The sequence below is a fragment of the Diadema setosum genome, chromosome 4 (genome assembly GCF_964275005.1).
Source record: "Diadema setosum chromosome 4, eeDiaSeto1, whole genome shotgun sequence".
In the NCBI taxonomy this organism is placed as follows: domain Eukaryota; kingdom Metazoa; phylum Echinodermata; class Echinoidea; order Diadematoida; family Diadematidae; genus Diadema; species Diadema setosum.
In genome coordinates, this window is record NC_092688.1 from 16,020,520 (window position 1) to 16,040,098 (window position 19,579).

Sequence of the window (19,579 nt, forward strand, 5' to 3'; positions counted from 1 at the left end):
CCTCATGGCGCATATATTCTCATTCAAATACACTCTGCTCCACTCTGATTACAGCAATTACATATATATATACCTGTAGAAGGCATGATATAGTGTACTTTTCCACTCAGCTTTCCCCTATTCTACCATCTGAGACCGATTGCATAAAATTTTCAAGCTGAGAAAACTCGGGTTATTTTTAACCACGCTTTTTCCCGTGTTAAAAGTCAATGGCAGAATAATGCTAACCCGAGTTTTTAGTTCATACCAGAGTTTTTCTCGGGTAAAAAGTTTTATGCAACAGGCCCCTGGTGTTTTAACATTACTGTGACATCATGTTGAGAACTACAACTGAAACAACTAGAGAAAAAACAACAAACACCAGGATACACTGTATATGATTTGGTATGACCTGAAAATCATAGCTTGCTGGATGGTAAAAATATAATATGATATATATCTAGTATATAACAGGAAAAGAGGGTTTGGAATAGTAAATAAATACAGTTTTGTGGTCAAAAGGAATAAAGAAAGAATGTTTTCCAAGAGGTATTTTGAAATGGAAATAAGAGTTAAACTTGAGGAATGTTGATTACCACCACTAATGCCTTCCTATCTACTCATGAAACATTTATGTTATGTTCAAATATACTACATGCCACTGAAGAGAAAGATAGAGTGATGTATTTTAATTCTGTCTACTGGATGGTCCATTTATCACGTTTGATACATAGTTTTAAATATACCTGTTAATTATTTTGTCATCCGAGCACAGTCCCTTTTATACTTTCATTTAATGATAGTTCCATGTACTACACATTTTGTACCTTGCTTTCTTTTATGTACACATGATTTAATGACAGCAGATGCAAACAAGTAATTAAAAATTATGACATCTAAATATACAAACACACTATATATTTGAGTTAATATTACATATGAACTATTCATATTCTAAGTAATATCCAAAACACAGATGGCTTGATAATGGGAATAAGAGTTTATAGTTTGCTGTCATATTTTTTTTTTCTCTTCATAGCACTGCTATCCAGTATGAATATTCGTTCAAGTGAGTGTTGTGCCAATGACAACTTGGCCCCAATATATTCTCATCTATTCTGTATACTTCATTATCCATATTACAAATAAAACATGTCAATTTCTCTTTGATAGTTGAGTAATAAAATGAAACAAATACACAATTTTACACAAACAAGGTCTGAAACCCACATGTAGATGTTAATAAATCGTGATCTGAAAACGAGGCAGCTACATCACACACAGACGAGCAGAAATATACACAAATGATTACTAGCAGAAGTGATATAAACTCAACACAACCAGAAATGTACAGAGAAATCAAGCTCAATTTGGAAACAAAAACCCAGCAGTGGCACGTGCAAGATATTAACTATAAGAAACAGGCAAAAAAGAATGGTAATGAAAATGGAACAATAGCAGAAGTCCAGCCGTGGCACATGCCTGCATCACTCTACAAAAATATATCAGATCTCAAAACTGGTTGCTGGAATGGTTGGAATGGATCAATAAAAACAAAAACAAAAACAGATGGCGCTAAAACTGCAATTCATTGTTCAGGAAATGACACAATAAAGCGAAAATATCTGAGCTCGTCACTGGATAGTTCCCTGCATTTGTCGAACACATGTTCATCACACAAGTGTTTTGACTCTACTGTAGTAAATAATGTTCATGACAAGCAACGCTTGAACACTGTTCAGACAAGCCTTTTCCTCATAAAAAAGCATGCTTCTGTTCCACAGATCACAACATAGTGAATGTAGGGTTGTTGTTGGGTTTTTTTTTTCTTTACAGTCTATCGCACTTCACAACATTTTGGGCGTTTTTGTTGTGAACAAATATTACTCTAGATTAGTTGAAAGTCAACCAAAAGCTTACTTTAGAAGTCATTAAAAAGTTAACATTATTTTTAATTGATTGCTGTAACCTACATTGTAACAGGCACCCTAACCATAACCAGTACTCTACAATAGTCTAAACAGCAGAGTCCCAAAGTGTCAATCTCCATCCCTTTTTTTTTTTTTTTTTGCTATTTTACAAAACAAAAAGAGCAACACGTATCATGTCCAATATTTCATTTCATTCTTTTTTAATGACAGTCGTACTCGTATGATTTAGAAAAGATAATCATGGCAGTCTCATTATGTTTTCAAATGATAGCTACACTAGAAGATGATCCACTTCTAAGATATCTCTTTTGCATTCTTAGCAATCTTTATGTGACTATCATAGTTGGGCATCTTTTATTCTTTTCCACTTTACGGACAAGAAGCACAAAATGTCATACTTTTCCTGCCATCTTTTTCCATTTTGGGTACCACAGAATGGTACTCAAGATCCGACTCATCCTAATTTCTTTTAGGCACTCAATGGTAAACCCTCTGACTACCCTGGAATTTCTCTTGCAGCTTCATTAAATCTCATGTATTCACGTCACCATAATGTATATACAAGTACAATGAGTCTGTGGTAACAGTAATCACAGTTTCACGCGCTGTCTGATCCCTGTAAGGCACCATTGCTGATTCAATACAAAAAAATTAAGACAATTTTTCACTGAGAACCCTGTCACTTTTTCCTTTTCTAGAGGTAGTATCCCTACTGCGTAAGCTATGAGAGAACTACAATAAAGCACTCTGTGCTTCTTAACCTTTATCCATCCGAGGCCCTCTGGCTTCCACAAATTTTTTCTAGTTCCAGTCAGATCAAATACAAATCAAGTTCATCTTATTTTTGTCCAACTTCATAGCCCACATGTGGGAGCTAAACAGCCCACCTGTTGAGAAGCGCAGGTCTAACAGTAGTCTCATAAGTACGTGATTATGTATCTCCAAATTCATTTCAAACTACAAAAGGAGATAACGATGAAACTTGTTCAATCTATTACAATGAAAAGTTAACCCTGATATATTGTGCAAAAATGTGGAAATTCAAACTATTTCGCCATTCATAATTTATAACAGAACACCATTTGATTTGAATCTATTAAAATCATACACTTCATCTTCTCATTGGCATCTGAGATGCTATTCATGTTGACTCCTTTTATAGAGTGTACTCATAACCCATGGCCTTAAGAGTGCGGGACCCTACAATTTACCAAGGGTTGATCTGATACCAAAGTCCACCATGATGGAATATTTTGAGACAAAATGGCAGAGCCTGCACAGAAGGGATACTACCTTAGTCTATAACTGTGATTGTGATTGTGACTGTTTTATGTTTTCTACAGGCAGAAGGCACTGTCGATCACAAATCAAACTGCGTTGATGACCGAGGCATATTCTGGGCAACATTTTTCAACACCTTTCAGTTTTGTTTCAATTTGTTGTCATTTTTTTCTTTCCTTCCTACTAAATCTATTCCTTTAAGACCCCTACTCCTGACAACTTCAAGCATCATAAATCTGCAATTTCATGCTGCATGTACACAGGAAATACCACAGAAAGTATAAGCCTTAAAGGACAGACACTGCATCTCTGTTACTAATTACATACTACGTGCTTAAAGTGTATGTATACATACATGTATATTATCCACATTCTATCTTCATCTTTTCGTCAAGAATTGAAAAAAATAATGAAGTTGTAGCTTGCTGATTAAACTGAAAGTAGACATATTTCATTCTAGGATGTCACTTTGGGCAGTGTATTGTAGACATTCTTTACCAGAGCATCATACAGGTTTCATCCCCACCATGCATTTGGGTAGAGGAAGGAAAACAAATATAGAGAGTGAAGTTATCTCTAGAATAGGCAATCCAACCCTCAGAAATGTATCAACGTCCATTTCAGTCAGTTTGCATGTACAAATACTGACACTGGAACATAATTTTACAATGAAACATAACATCTTGACATCCAAGACTTGACCATTATCCCATGTCTTTGTTAAAATATCAATACTGATATGAAAGATGAAACACCAAAACATTTAACTTCGCATGACCATACACACTAATTATTAACACTTGACAAACAAATACATGTACATAGAGAGCTGGGAAATGACCTTCAGAACATCATGTACCTGTTAAGAGTAACTCAGCTTCATTCAAAATTATATGGGCAGTTTAATAACATAAAAATACTGACCTTATTACGTAATTGTGAGAACACAATAACATATCACTTTCTTTCCTAATGCCAGTTACGATTAATATCTTCTTTTTCGAAAATTTAACCGACACAGAATTTTATCTAACATTTGGCATACTTTGAGAACCCAGTCAAATTCCCACCTTGTAATGAATAGACCGAGAGCGGCAACATCCATCCATACACACATTGCAAATGTTTGCTATCTCCATCACATCATCAAACTCTCATTGGTGAAGATATTAAATGGCAGTGACAAGAAAATCATGTAAAATGTTCAGTTGATTTTGTTTTCTAACCTGGACCAGTGTTGTTGTTTTTGTCAAAACATAAACTACAGTGTACTGAAATAACTCATATTGTGATCAACAAGAACTTAGCATTCAAGTCTCATGGTCAAGTGTTCTTGTAGTCCTGTTTTAATGTTTAACCTCTTGAACAACAGGGACCAGTTGCAGGGCAGTGTAAAATCTTGCATTCTGCCATTAACAGATCAACCTCTTTATGCACAGCTTTATAGAGATAGCACAAATTCTAGAAGTTCTGCGGTTATTTCCTGGCATCGATGGAACACAAGCTAAGGAACTTGTGCCTTGTGGGTTTTAATCAGCCAATATTGTTTACACACAATTTCCTCTAATTCTTGCCACAGTTCACCCATCTCTCTCCTACTCCTAATTTGCATAGATGACCATTAGATTAGGCAGTCAGGACACAGATCCCAGGGGAAAAATGCAAACATCATCCAACACTATCCTCCAACCTACTACATCAACTTCCATCTGTTGACATGCTTTCCTGTAGCTTGAAATGATTTTTACAGATAGCAGACGCGATGGAAACAATTTTACATATTGCTGATACAACGATCTTTGTATTCAGAATGTACAGCTCTGGTTTAGAATGGAAAACTATTGAAATGTCTTTGCCTGCTAGAGTTAGGCTGCGTTTACAAGATTTTGCATACCAAGAATTGCTGTTTTGAAACATGGCTTTAAAACATGGTTTTGAAACATGGTTTTGAAACATGGTTTTGAAGCATGGTTTTAAAGCACGGTTTTGAAACATAGTTTTAAATCATGGCTTTCAAACATGGTTTAAAAACACGGTTTTAAAATGCAATTTTGAAACATGGCTTTGAAACATGGTTTGAGCGAGGAGCATTTCAAAGAGTTTCTCCCAAGCATGTTTCTGACTGAGGCTTGCTCGGGTTGTGCCACTGTGAATCTTATTATACACAGCTTGTCCCTTGGCAACTGCGTCAAACGGCATGCGCAACTGTGGCATCATTGAAACCACACTGCATTATTTTATAACTTTCAAAAGCTTTTTTCTAGAGAATTGCGGTTTTGATTTACACCTCCACAGTGTTTTGCTTTCAAAACCATATACAAAAACCAAAATTGTAATCACTACTACCATTTACAATCATATAGGCTACAAAACAGCTTTAAAACCATGTTTCTAGCCACAAAAGTTTGCTTTAAAAGCACCCCAAGTTGATGCGGAACTTCTCCAATACAACATTGAGTGCACATGGCAATAGCACTGACAACATTTACTGTTTACCTGGAATTGGTCTCTGCATAAAATTTCTATATGAGCTGTAGGTTTTGATTACTTGCATACACTTGGAAAACATGACAATGTGAAAGTAATTACCTCAAATACTTCATGTATCATTGCTCAAATGTAGTGGTTTAACTGCATATAAATCACTTTACATCAAAATAACACATTTATGAATTAAGAACAGTGCTGCACAAACACACATAAACAGTTCAACTCCATAAGCAACATCAAACAAACTCAGAGATTTGAAGTCTGAGCTAAATGAGGAGCAGACTAGCATGTGTGATGATTTCCAACATTAATTTCTTCTGAAGTTAAAATTTACATGGGGCAAACAACTTCGCGGAATTGTATGATGTGTACACGTAAGACCACAATGATTACGCACAATGTACAGTGAAATTTTCATATGAACGACTGTTCTTTTATCCTTTCCGGCATATTCAACTCACATTATGCATCAATGAATTTCGTAATATTCAAACAACATGGGAAGACTCACTTAGGGTAATTTTGCAACTTTCACGACTGGGAGTGAGCATCGCAGGATCAAATAACGAACTTTATACCTCTGTCATGTTTGGAATTAAGTATCACTATGAAACATCTCTGTACTGACTTTCATGACTCTTTATGTGCTCAGAAACGAAGCTGAACTTGCCCATTCTTTTTTATCTATTTTTTTCCTTTTCATTAGCAAAGGCCCTGGTTAACACAATAGGGAATAGAGGGATTTATTCATTGACATCTAGTTTCCAGACATCTGTGCTGATCAGCAAACGAAGCACGAAAAGGGTTAAACTATCTTAGGAGGTTGGGGCTTTGGGACTACTTTGTAATTTTGCTTGTCTTTTTTTCCTACCTTTTTTTATACTATGTTGTATTTAGAAATCCATCAACCTATGCTTCATGCTTTGATTCATGAGTATCAAATTGACAAGTTTATCACAGAATAAGAGCAATACATAATAATAAAAAAGTTAGTTTTTATATACTGTAAAAGTGGATATTTTCGCGTGACTAATTTTTCGCGGTAGGCCGGGTCAGAAGAGTTTCGCGTGTTTTTAATTCCGCGGAATCAAGACATCACGCACAGGAACGTATGGCAAGCAAAAATATTCATGTGTTTTTATTTTCGCGCTAGTTTCTGGTTGCGCGAAATGCGCGAAAATTTCAACACCGCGAAAATTTCCACTTTTACAGTAGCTTCACACTTGTTCAGTATCTCAATGCACTTTACAGACTATCACTTTCTAGTTTCATTGCTAGTTTCTGGTTGCGCGAAATGCGCGAAAATTTCAACACCGCGAAAATTTCCACTTTTACAGTAGCTTCACACTTGTTCAGTATCTCAATGCACTTTACAGACTATCATTAACCCCAGTCACTGCATACATCATTATACATAGAGATAGAGCGCGTATAATAAAAGTTATCTTTGTCATTTCAAAATGGTGATGGAGAATCAACGGTAGGAGCTCTTAGCTACGATTTGTAATTTGGTCAACACCAATGCGGTTGTTTAAGACTTACGAAGTAATTGACAGAGGTTATTGTTTTTGATTTATAGTCATTTCTCAGGGTATGATTTAAACTGTAAATGGGAAGTAATGCATTCTTTTCCCGTCTCGAAAAAAGGCAAAATAAACAAAATTTCACAGTATCACTACATAACACTCAACATACACAAGTTAGTAAACTATGAACGGCTCACATTCCAATGTCTTGAAAATTCCGCTTTAATAATGATTATTTTTTCTCTTTCTGATTCATTAAATAAAAGCAATATAAACTTTGAAACTTCACAACATATAAAACATTCAACCAAGACTAATAGACTATGTATCTTTGACTTTTAATACTACACATGTTCAATAAACATAGAGACTTTGTTGAAAAACATTTTGCAATATATACACGAAACAATCATTACATATTCACAAAATCATAAGTGGCTATAAATGGTTGGCAATTATAGCAATTACTCATCCACAATTAGAGAGGCCTTAGTGCAATTCCGACAGTGAATTCCGGGTGAAGATAAACAAGTAGCGGTTAATATAGGCATACCGAGAAATCACACAGAAAATGGAAATAAGAAATTAAATGTGAAGGGAAAACTAAACAGGCCAACCTATGTACATCACTTCACAATCAATCCTCACTTTAACATATTACTATATGAGATATCAAGGCCCAATTCCACCAATGACTCCGTATCACTGTAGCTTGGAGCAGTTGCTACCATCACAGCGACACTAAGTTGGCTGTAGGGATATCTACTTGCTGCCATGGAAGCTTTGGTTACCGCTGAACTTGATCCTCGGGCAATTAGGCTCGAAGTCCCCACTTGGATCCCACTCCCGCAGTTAGTCTTCCTAACATCAAGTAGCTTTAATATCAATCTGAAGCAGACAGGCTGGCGTGGCTGACGCTACAGACGTGATCCATTCACAGGAGCTTTCCTGCAAAGTTTACTCGTTGGAGCAGTGAACTTTCACCGTGATTTCGCTCATCGAGTCCGGTACGTTTGGTAGGAAGCAGGTGTGGGGGTGGATGACAGGGAGCATGCATCCACCGTTTCAGCTGTAATGCACAGCTTGCTATACCCGTGGTTACCCCCTCACTTGGCATGCTGCCTGCACCCCTCTCTCTCTCTCGCAATGGATCGATCCAAGTCTGGGGCTGTCATTACGTAATTAATATTCATGAGGGAAAGAAAAGAAACACCCTGCAGTGTGTCCATGCCTGAGAGGGTTCAAAGGTCACCAAGCATGGCAGTCGACAATCCTACCAGTGTCTCTCAATCAACAATGGGTCCAGTGCCTGCTAACAGGTGTCCTACTCCTTCTCTCGTTCTGTGAAATAGGTGGGGTGAGCAAAATGACAACAGAAATGAACAAAAAATATCAGATTGAGGCATCCTCTTCATGAAGTGCTATCAAGGCGAGATACTTTGCATACAATGTATGTTGCTCTGATAATTTTGCAGACATGTCACTATGTCTTCCCCCTTTCATTGCGTATGTGGTAGTGCCTGGAGATGGTGTTAGTCTCATTGCTACCGTACATTAACTGCTACAATTTTCGACTTGTTAAAACATTATTCATTTTTTTCTCCCACAGCACAATGTGAGAAATAGAAATAAAAAACAGTGAGCTTACTTTTCCCAATTGCAATATGAAAAACAAACTAGGGCTATCAATGATCAGTTTGATAGCAACCGTGTACAATTTATGCCTGAATGTCGTTCCATGAAATGAGACCTTGACATTTCTGTATGAAAGATAAGCATTCTGTATTTGTAGGATTTTCTGGAATGAAAGCAGCCAAAATTCTTTTGAAGATATTCTTTGGAAGAAATGAATGCCATCAGACTGATAAAGAAGCTCTCATAATATCCATGATAATAAAAAAGACTTTAAAAAGACCCCAGAAATCCCACAGAGTTTATGCAAAATATGCTGCAAATCAAAGGAGATTCATGCCTTGTACATGTAGCTGTATATGTTCATGTAATAGCAATTCTAAAGCATTGCTGAAGCTGATATGAAAACTTTAGTATAAGATGTGTGAAATTTGGCAAGATTTGTTCATATTTATAAGCCACATCCCAAAAATTTCTTTGAAAAGGAGAGTATGCATTGGAATACCATACAGATCTATTATCCAGCTTGAGATTGGAGTTGATTAAAAAAAAAAGAAGATACCAAAAAAAAATAAAAAACATTAATGTAATGCACACAAAATCCAACATGTCCATTAAAAAAAAAAAAAAATCATGGTTAATTGTTGCCTTAAAAAAAAAAAAAAGAAAGAAAGAAAAAAAAAAAATATATATACTGTATACTTAGTACTATTCAAAGGAAGAAAAAGACCATTACATGTGCAAAGTCTGTTTTTCTACTGATTTTTGTATCGGTGCACTGATGTGGCCAATTTGGTTTTACTGGTATATTGACTACAGCTTCTTTTCCTGGCTCTCAAGGTGATGTTGATGTACAGCCATGTACTTAGTTCAATCAAACTGAAATATAATCCCACAGTATCTGTAAACTCATTTACAACAGAGGCGCAAAACAAAAACCCTGATGGCATCATTGTACCCATGCTAAGGAATGACTTCAAACATGATTGAAGTTGTTTATTATGAGAAAGAATTCTTCTCTCTGAGCAGAAATCTAGAAAATTACCAAAAAAATGAAAACTCAATAACAAATCTTCAGAACAAAGTCAGCGCTGGGTGACAGGGCAGAGAGAACAAGAAAGAAACAAAACAAAAACTTTTTTTTTAAATCGAAAGGAGCTTTGCCGCAACAGGTATGAGAGATACGCACATGAGAAGAAGAGAGAATCACGTTTATACCATTATAGGCACAGCTCACGAACTGGCGGTGGTCACATTTTCCACGTTTCCCCCGGACGATTTGATCTCGGGACCTAGCGAGTGTGGGTGTGGGGAGGGGGGTGGGGCAGAGGGGCGCAGTGGCAGAAGGGCATTGCAGAGAATGGGAGGGTATGACGGAGGGGTTGTTTGTGTGGGTGTGGCGATGAGGTTTTTACATTGTTAGGATGAATTGATGCATGGTTGAGCATGGCCAAGCCCACAAGTGGCAACAAATGTCATGGTCGCAGTGGTTAGTACGCAATATTTGCAAATTACAGTATAACAAAACACGAAACAAAATACACATGTATTCATTTTAAAAAAAAAACCAAATGAGTGTAAAGCATGAAATAAAGGTGACATTGACAGCAAAATTGAAAAATATTAGATATGGTCACAGAGCATGGGCAGTGATACAGATGCAGGAAATATGTATTTACAATACAACATAACATCAAGAAAAATGATACCACAACACAAAAAATATGGAGTTGAATGCAATTTTTTTTGGAATCAACAAAAACAAATTTTTGTTTCATGACACATTGAAAATATTTTGGTTTGTCAGAAGTAGAGATAAACATGTGCACAACACAGGCATGGGCAACACATGTATGAAATCAACACAGAACAAACAAAATATAATTTTTTAGATTTGTTTTTGTTTTGTTTTTACCATCAACAGCAGTAATAGGTTAGGCAGATTAACAAAAATAAAAATATGACACAAAATCATAATTAGTAGAGGAAAATTGTAGGAAGTGGTGCCAATAAACAGAAAAGTCACAAAATTGTGATTTTAGATAAGCGTGCAGATTGGCAAGTAATGTGAAAAAAACAAACAAACACATAACAAAATGGAAAAATGCACACAGCAAAGATTAATTTATGACAAGATATAACATAAGGGATCGGTAGAGATTGCAAAATGAGGGGAGATGTGATCGGGAATGTTAGAGGTGAAACAATATCACAAGGGTGCATCACCAGACACAACACATGTTTGTTTGGTTATTTTGTTTGAAACAAATCACATGCATTTATAACAAAAACACAGGTGGGTCATTGGGAGGGTGATATGAAGAGATCCAACCACGGAGAGGGAGTGGGGATGGAATGAAAGGGAAGAAAGAGGGGAAAAGGTAAGCCAGCAAAGTGCACACGTTAACACTTTTCTTTAAGAAGACTTTACAGACATTCACAAGGAGAAGGACAAAATCTTTCAAATAAAAAGAGAAATAACAATGCTAGGAGCAAAGAGCTTAAACAGCCATAGTAAGGAAAACCACATAGTCCAAAACAAGCAATACTTCTGCCTTTTCTCTGTAGAATTTATTGTATTTTTTTGTTAAGAAGTACTAAAAAAAAGTTATGGAAAATATCATCTGCTTTTTAATTTGTTTTAATCAATATACACAGCTACAGCTGTACCAGTGACTGATGTGCATAGATATTTGATATGACAATAAACATTCAGCTTTAATGTGTTCCCTTAACAAATCATTGCAGTCTAAAACATTTCAAAGGAGAATTATGAAGGAAAAAAGATAAGATTAACAAATGACTGCTTGAACCTGAATGAAGGAGATCAGTGAAATGCTAGGAATAAAACATGACAAATAATAATAACAACAACAATAATAAACTTTTTATGTTGGTCAGTCATCTACCAAAACATCTCATGACCACCTCAAAAATGTCATCCTTCTTGTTAAAGACTAGCAACTATTTTTGCAAGCACAGTGTATCTGCTCTGTATGCAAAACAACTTGGTAATTTTCTTTAAATTCATATCAAATAATCTGTCTGTCCAACAGGATATGTAAGAAAATTTTTCAATGTATTTTATGCCATTTCTTAAAAATATTTGTCTTTAAGAATTTATGCCAAGTATGTATTCTATGTACAAAAATAAATAATGAAAACTGTGGATGTAAAAAAAAAAAAAAAAACACCATCAAAAACAGAAGAGTCACTTAAAAAAAAAAGAAGAAGATAGTCTTTCTACATCACCTCTGGGTTGTCTACCACAATAGATACATTACAATGGTCACAACTTCAATCTGTGATTTTTTTTTTTTTTTGATTCTGAACACAAGTCTAATACAGAACTGCTGATTTTGTTGAAAGTGTTCTTCTTCACAAATATCCACACACCATTCATGATATTTTGAAGCTTGCAAATAGACAACAAGCTTGCCTTTTTACACCACTGTTGATCACCTAAATGAATTATCCTTTTAGGAAAGGCTGAACAGTAGGTTTTTAACTCAAGACATAATTTGTACCTTTCTGACTGGTCATTACATGATCCCATATCAGAATCTTTATTTGAGTAAAATCTTGATTGCCAGTCCCACTTTTTGTATAATTAAGATTCATGTTTTATTGTACAATTCAACTACTTCTCCTTTCGGCCTCCAAAACCACTTTTTGGGAAAGAAAAACAAGCAAAAGAACCTAGCAAACAAATAAATGTTGTGGTGAAAGATGTATTGTAGCGGAATGGGTCCCTTTAATTACATCTTTCAAAATACTTGCGAATGTAGCAGGCTCTTTTCTGAAAGGATTCCGTCTGTCACAATGTATAACACCCTGACTTATGAATCTATACACTCTTCAAGAGTTTCTAAGTCCAAATTAACAATAAGGGGTGACAATTCTTCATCAGCGTACAAAAAAAGTAATGCCAAGAGATCAGAGGGATGGTGAGAGAGGGGAAAAAAGAGCTCCCATATACTTTTGTACATGGATAATGAAAACAAGACATGGGAACAGAAATAGAACCTAGCATTGATAAGTCTGTTTCCATGGCGACATGAGACACTGGGGGAGGTACAAGAGGAGGCAGGATTTTGCTTTTTTCCATCTTCTATAAAAGTCCATGTGCTTCTTGCTAACTAGTTTTTCTAATGTCAGGAGAGAGTGTTACCATATTTTCTCACGAATAAGAGCAACAGGTATACTGTTATATCGGTGCAGTACAAGAGAAAGGAGAGGACAGTCTCTGTGCAGGTTAACCCTTCCCATGCTAAGGACTTTGGACAGTGTGTACAGCGCTATGGGGTTTTTCTGAGCCAATCGGCACTTGGAGGAAACAAAGGGTTAATTTGTAAGTATGCTATCTTTAGCAGGAGTGGGATGATTAAGGGGAGTGTGCGCAGTTTTGTCAGCATTCATCCCCCATGAATACCCCTGCCAGAATTTCAGCTCCAGCTCCCACATACTATGCACTGCAATACAATGGTTATCCACTGATACTCAGTCAATTTTTTTCAAACTTGAACGTGAATACTAACTTTGGAGTTCTAAACCCATCAGTGAGTTATGAGGAAGGACCATACATGTAATATGGAGACATATCAATCTTTGTGAGTCAACATTTCATGGGAACCCACTGCTTCTTATTGAAGTATATAGGATATCGCTCAACACATCGCAAACAGTGGTTATTGCATTTGAGGTTTTCTTGAGATATTATATGATCCTACACACATGCTTAACATTGAAAAGGCCTCTATCTAATAGGAGCTTAAGCTACATATCAACCATGAAAAAGTGCTGAGGAGAAATGTTTTGCTGTTGCAAGAAGACTCAATTTCTACATGGAAATATGTCTTCTTAGTTCGCCACATCTGATGTAAACCCTCTTTCATGCAGAGATGAAAAGACAAGGCAGATACCCACTTCAAATTTGCTTTCACAATACCATCAATAGTGCCACCAGAAATGTTGCCATCCAATATTTCAAAGTGGAAGAGGTGCTTGCTTAGATTCAAATGAGCTTTTCAATTTTTTTAGAAAGGAAGATACACATAGTTGGTGGATGAGTTATTCCAGATCCCGCAATGGCAGCAAAATTTGTATTTGAAAGGTATTATTCATGAAATGACAAGTCTTAGGAAAAGTTTGCACGAACTATTCTGCAAGAAGGAAGATGCACTTGAGCTTTAACCCTCCTAATGGTACTGTCAGAAATCGTCAGTAACATTTTGTGCAGTGATGAGGTTGCTGATGGCTAGCGACAGATTTGATATACATCACATGAGATGGGCTGCACAAGCCTTAATACATATCTTGACAAATCTGCTTGCGAATACCTCTATGTTTGGAGCAAAGATGAAATAGGAAAATGTAAATACCCAATAACAAAGAATAAAAGTTGAAAAGAAATCACCCTTCCTTAAATTTCTTGATTGGAGTACTCAAATGAGACTCTTTCAGTTGAAATGATATACAATTGTATGCATGTGCAAAGGCCGCACAATGTAGGATACTACCATCACTGTCCACGATCTAACCCACTCCCCCTAAAGACTCAGAGCAGATGCACAAGTTTGTATCTTTACCAACCTCACAGCCAGGACTGCAATAGATAAGGGACAGAAAAAACTCACCAAACACTACTTTGCAATATCTCTTACAAGCAGTACACTGTGTGTCGCATCTTGACAGTATGATAGTACAGTGAGCGCCAACACCATAATATGAGAGAAACACAGGTTAGCCTTGCTTCAAGGCTGAGACTCTTTTGTCCTAGGACTGTTTGTGCAATCACTCAATACACACTTCAGCATAGGTGGAGAGAAGATAGCGTTTAACTCTTGAAGGATCACAGTCTAAGAACAACGTTGGCAAAGTGTGCAGATGGGTAGCTGACAGCAACAATGGGGTTAACAGAGGGCAATCATACCTGCATCTTTGTTGGCGAGGTGTTTGGCTAGTCGGGCGTTCTTCTTCTCTAGCTCCTGTTTCCACGAGGGTGTCCCCGTCTTCTGCCCAGGGGGAATGTTGATGGTTGGAAGATCTGTACCCAACAGGCAAATAATGTGATTGTAAATGTTTATACTTGATTAAGCACTTTTAGGTGCATCTACACGTAGTGTCTATTAAGAAGCAGAGTACCATCTACAAATCCATAAACTCTGTACTGTGGTTAACGCCTCCCTTGTTTGCGACTGGTAAACTGCAGGATATGTTACTGTAAAAGTGGATATTTTTGCCCGACTAATTTTTTGCACTCGGCCGGGTAAGATAACTTTCACATGTTTTTAATTCCGCGGAATCAAGACATCAAGAATCAAGACATCAGTAGGACAATTTTCAAATACCACATCATCATATATCATACCAAAGGAAATAATAAAGGGATATACCTTTAAAGGGAAAAATGTAAGTTACCTGCCGCAATGGTATGCCTCTTCAGGCCCTTCTCCGACTTGTTGGACTCCACGGAACCTTTCTCCTCCCGGTCAAATGAGGGCAACCTTGGGATCAGTTTCTTCTTTTCCATGAGGTCCTTCTTCCACTGCGGCACGTTGTTGTTGCCGTTGGTTGTCGACGTCGCAATCGTCGGATCGAGCGGTGATTTGGGCAACTGAATGAAGCCATGATTAAGTAAAGTCACACTATGAGAAAGGCACAACTGACAGATGTTGCACATTATACCTCTCCTGTAAGTAACAATATTCCTTAAATCTGTGAGATGTGCCTAGCATCAGAATAAGTTCTACAAAGTTGAATAATGTTATATACTTTTCCCATGTGATATTTAAATTAATCATTCTTTCCCATCAGGTACTCCATTTAACAAACAGAATCTTATCCAAATTCATGAAAATGAAAAATCAGTTGCAACAGGACTTTATCACTCACCAAAGAGAAATTGAAAGTGTTGGTGCCACTGATTTCAAACAAAAGATGACTAATGCTGATTTTTTTTGTTTGCGAGACAGTTGTAATATCCACTTATCTTCAGAATATGTTTCACCAAAGACCTGGAAAACAGTTTCTGCAAAATAGTTTGATTTTCCTTCTCTTCAGTTAACTGCATCATAACTATAATCAAAATGGAGTACTGTAAATCCCAACATTCTTTGGATAATTCTCCCAGAAAGGCAACGACATACAACATATCTTAAGATAAATCATACTTGAGTCTCAAATGATGAATAACCACATTGATGACTGTAACTTAAATCGATACGACACGATATCATGCCGCATGACTTTCAGAGATAAAGCGCGTGCATTGTGTGCAGACAGGCAACAGGTGCAGGACGGGTTGAAAGGTATAAAGCAAGGAAGGGTATTACGTAATACACAGTGATAATAAAAGTCACCAAAGCAACCACAAAGCCTAGAAGATAGAAGGAAACACAAAAAGCTTTGGAAGGGACTACAGCATTGTGAGTGATCATCAGACACAAAGACAGCAAGCATGGCTGTTTGGGAGAGTGCAAGAAAAAAAAAAATGGGGAAGGGGGAGTTGCAAAGAAACATGAAATAAGCACAGTATAGAAGAGCACAGCACCAAAAGCAGCAAACATTATTACTGTAAGGCCACAACACACAACAGCAATGACCGCAGAATACAGCTGGGCTCTGTTCCACAGAGCACCTTCAACAAAATAACAGTAATAGGGGTCCAATTGCCGACTCCCATTGAAACTGGCTTTGCTGATCAGAGTGTTCCACTCAATAATAAGGAAAGAAATTCAATTTAATTCAGCTACAATAAAAACAAGCAATCAGCTTTCATAAATTTCAAAAAGTTGTCATGGTGACAAGACTATTATACACTTAAAAGTACTTCATTTCTAATTTCTTTTTTAACGCATCTTGTTTAATTTTTTTTTTAATGCATCTTGGCCCAAGGAATTACTCTTTTAGCCAAGAAAAGCATAGACAGGAGACATTATTTTTACACAGATGCATTGATACAGTCCACAAGATACAAATATATTACCCATATTAGCATATTAGAGGAAGACAGGATCAGACACCATGAGCTGTTTTACCAATTAAGCAACAATACAGAGAGTGACATTGTGGGCTTGCAGTTACTGCTACAAGATGAAAAGGGAGCTAGGAACTTCTCAGGAAGGGAAATGGGAGAAAAAAAGAAAAAAAGGATGTGGTCATACTCACAAGAATAGTAAAAGTAGAAGAGAAAGTACAGTGCGCAACCAAAGAAGATAATTTATGATATAATGCATGAGGAAGACAGGAAGTAAATAAATTTTGTATGACTTCAGATCTTTTATCACTTGAAGGCAGACAGCAGAAAAAAAAAAGACAAAACAATACAAATAGAATCAAGACGAAGGCAGAAAACGAAAACACCCATACAAATAGAATCAAGACGAAGGCGAAAATGAAAATACCCATACAAATAGAATCATGACTAACGCAAAAAACAAAAATACCTACACAAATAGAATCAAGACTAAGGCAGAAAACAAAAATACCATTATAAATAGAATCCAGACTAAGAATAGAAAGGAAATAAATGCAAGAACGAAAATAAGAAATAAATACAAAGGTGAAAACTGCCGACTAGGAAGTGGCACTCGTTCCATCCAAACCATCGAAGCTGATGAAGAGACGGCAAAGGCTCGTCAGCAAAGAGAGGAACTGTAAAACAGAGTCTGTTTGCTGGAACATCTCCTGACACACAGTCAAATCCAAGCTACATTTTAACGTTATATCTTTGACGTGACAAGTCCTCCTCAAGTCAAGCCCCTGTGTACATGACACAAGGCACAAGGATTCGTGATGAATATTGTGTGGATGAATTGATGAAAATTCTGAAATCGAACCACAAGGCCTGCATGAATTTACGGTGCTCTGGCATCCTTAGGGTTGGTGGCATAACAACAGAATAGGAAAGCAAGCATTTGGTCTTGCTCTTTTATTTGTTTATTTTAGAGCAGACCCTCATATCATACGCTTCTGGCAATCAAGGAACTTTCATAAAACCAAATAAACAAAGCAACAGCAAATGAAGACTGCTTGCTTTTCTTACATTCCCATGTAAAACAACTTGCAAAAGCTTCCAGAGAGGCTAAAATGTTTGAAAATACTCATCACAAGCGCATTAAGACCATTTCATACAAGCACAATGGCAAGGTAGAATGAAAGGAGATGTGAAAGCAGAGAACAAAGACAAGACAACTTCTCAAGCTAAACCAGGAAACGCACAGAAGCAAAGAATTTTTTTAAATTTAAAAAAAAAAATTATTTTTTATTTTCTATTTTTTTGGCTGTCCCTTATACTATTCACATGCAGCGTTCACAGCAGCAGACATTAAAAAAATTGCCAATACCCAATCATACTATTTTGAAAGGCATTGTGCAGGACAGTGCGTACATGACAGTGTGTGAAAAGTGCTAAATGACAGAGGAGAATGATTTTGGGTGTGGGTGCATGGGAGTGAACTTTATAGGTGCCAGGGAAAAGAGGAGGAGGAGGCAACAAGACACAACACAAGAATACACAGGTGGGACCATGGAGGAGCAGCAGGAGAGTTTGAGGAAGGGGGAGAAAGCGAAACAACCGACAGGCACAAGGGGGAGGGGAGACAGACTCACGGCATTGCCTGCCGACATCTTCCTCTTCTGCTTTCTCTCCAGGGCTTCTCGCTTCCACTTGGGCATCGAGTCGGGCTCGGCTTTCTTGATCTCCTCCGTCTTCGTCACGATCTTCTCCCCCTTCTTCTGCGGGTCAGACTTTGTAACAATGGTGACCTTCCTCTCCTCCGTTTTGGCCTTTTCCTCTTTCTTCTCTTCCTTCTTGGACCCCTCCTTAGACACTAGGGAAGCTTTCTGCTCCCCCGATTTAACCTTACTCACGTCACCTTTCTTCACGTCTGGTTTTGGAATGATAATAACTGGCTTTTCCCCTAGTTTTTCCCCCTTTGGTCCTATCCTATCCGTTTTTACGACATCGCCCTGTTTCTCGTTGGACTTCTCGTTCTTAGCATCGGACTTCCTCACAATTTTCACTTTCCTCTCTTCAGTTTTAACCCCCTCTTTCTTGGGCGGGGTCTTTCTGATTATCGTGACACCCTTCACCTCCTGACTTTTGACTCTTTTCACCTCTTCATCTTCCTTCACTTCACTGTTCTCCTCTTCCTCCTTCATCTCCACGTCATTCTCCGCCGTCTCCTCCTCCTCCTCCTTGGCGGGTTCTTCCTTCTGTCCCGTCGTCATGACATCCACCTCCATCTTCTCGTCTTCCTTCTCGGTCTCCTCCTCCTGAAATGCACCAAGGAGAGGAGTTAACCCGTTGAAGACTAGTCCCAAGAATACTCGGGCAGGTGTCTACTGGAAATGCTTGTTAAAGTAAAATCAGATTATGCTCTACGGGTTTAAAGTTTGGCATCAGTTTGCAAAAGCTAATGAATGGTGCCCACAAGGACCAATGATCTCGACAGTATGAAAACAGAATGAATACTTCTGATTAGGCAAAAAAAAAAAGCCACGGGGCGGGCTCATATATGACAAGCATGTCTTTCATCATGTGCTTTCTTTCCTTTTTCTTTTTTTGCCAATTACAATAAAGTTCATCTACAGCATTGGGGGCCTCATAACATACATAACACAATGACAAGGAAGCATGACGACATGTGGTTAAGAGGTAATGGTAAAATTACCATCATTTTATGCATTATACATTCATCCTTCTACAACCGCCTCTCATACAAAATCACTGACCCA

The 19,579-nt window shown here is 37.3% G+C and overlaps 1 protein-coding gene across 1 annotated transcript in view; it reads right to left on the minus strand.

Annotated features, from left to right (window-relative positions):
• Positions 1-8,529: 8,529 nt before the first annotated feature.
• Positions 8,530-19,579, minus strand: part of LOC140227650 (uncharacterized) — a 65,426-nt gene continuing 54,376 nt past the window's right edge. Inside the window, exons 13-17 of the mRNA XM_072308068.1 lie at positions 18,452-19,117; positions 15,260-15,455; positions 14,772-14,885; positions 10,058-10,131; positions 8,530-8,548 (exon numbers count right to left, since the gene is read on the minus strand). Coding sequence (XP_072164169.1) covers positions 10,073-10,131; positions 14,772-14,885; positions 15,260-15,455; positions 18,452-19,117 — 1,035 coding nt within the window. The 3' untranslated portion in view covers positions 8,530-8,548; positions 10,058-10,072. The remainder of the gene's footprint in view (positions 8,549-10,057; positions 10,132-14,771; positions 14,886-15,259; positions 15,456-18,451; positions 19,118-19,579) is intronic.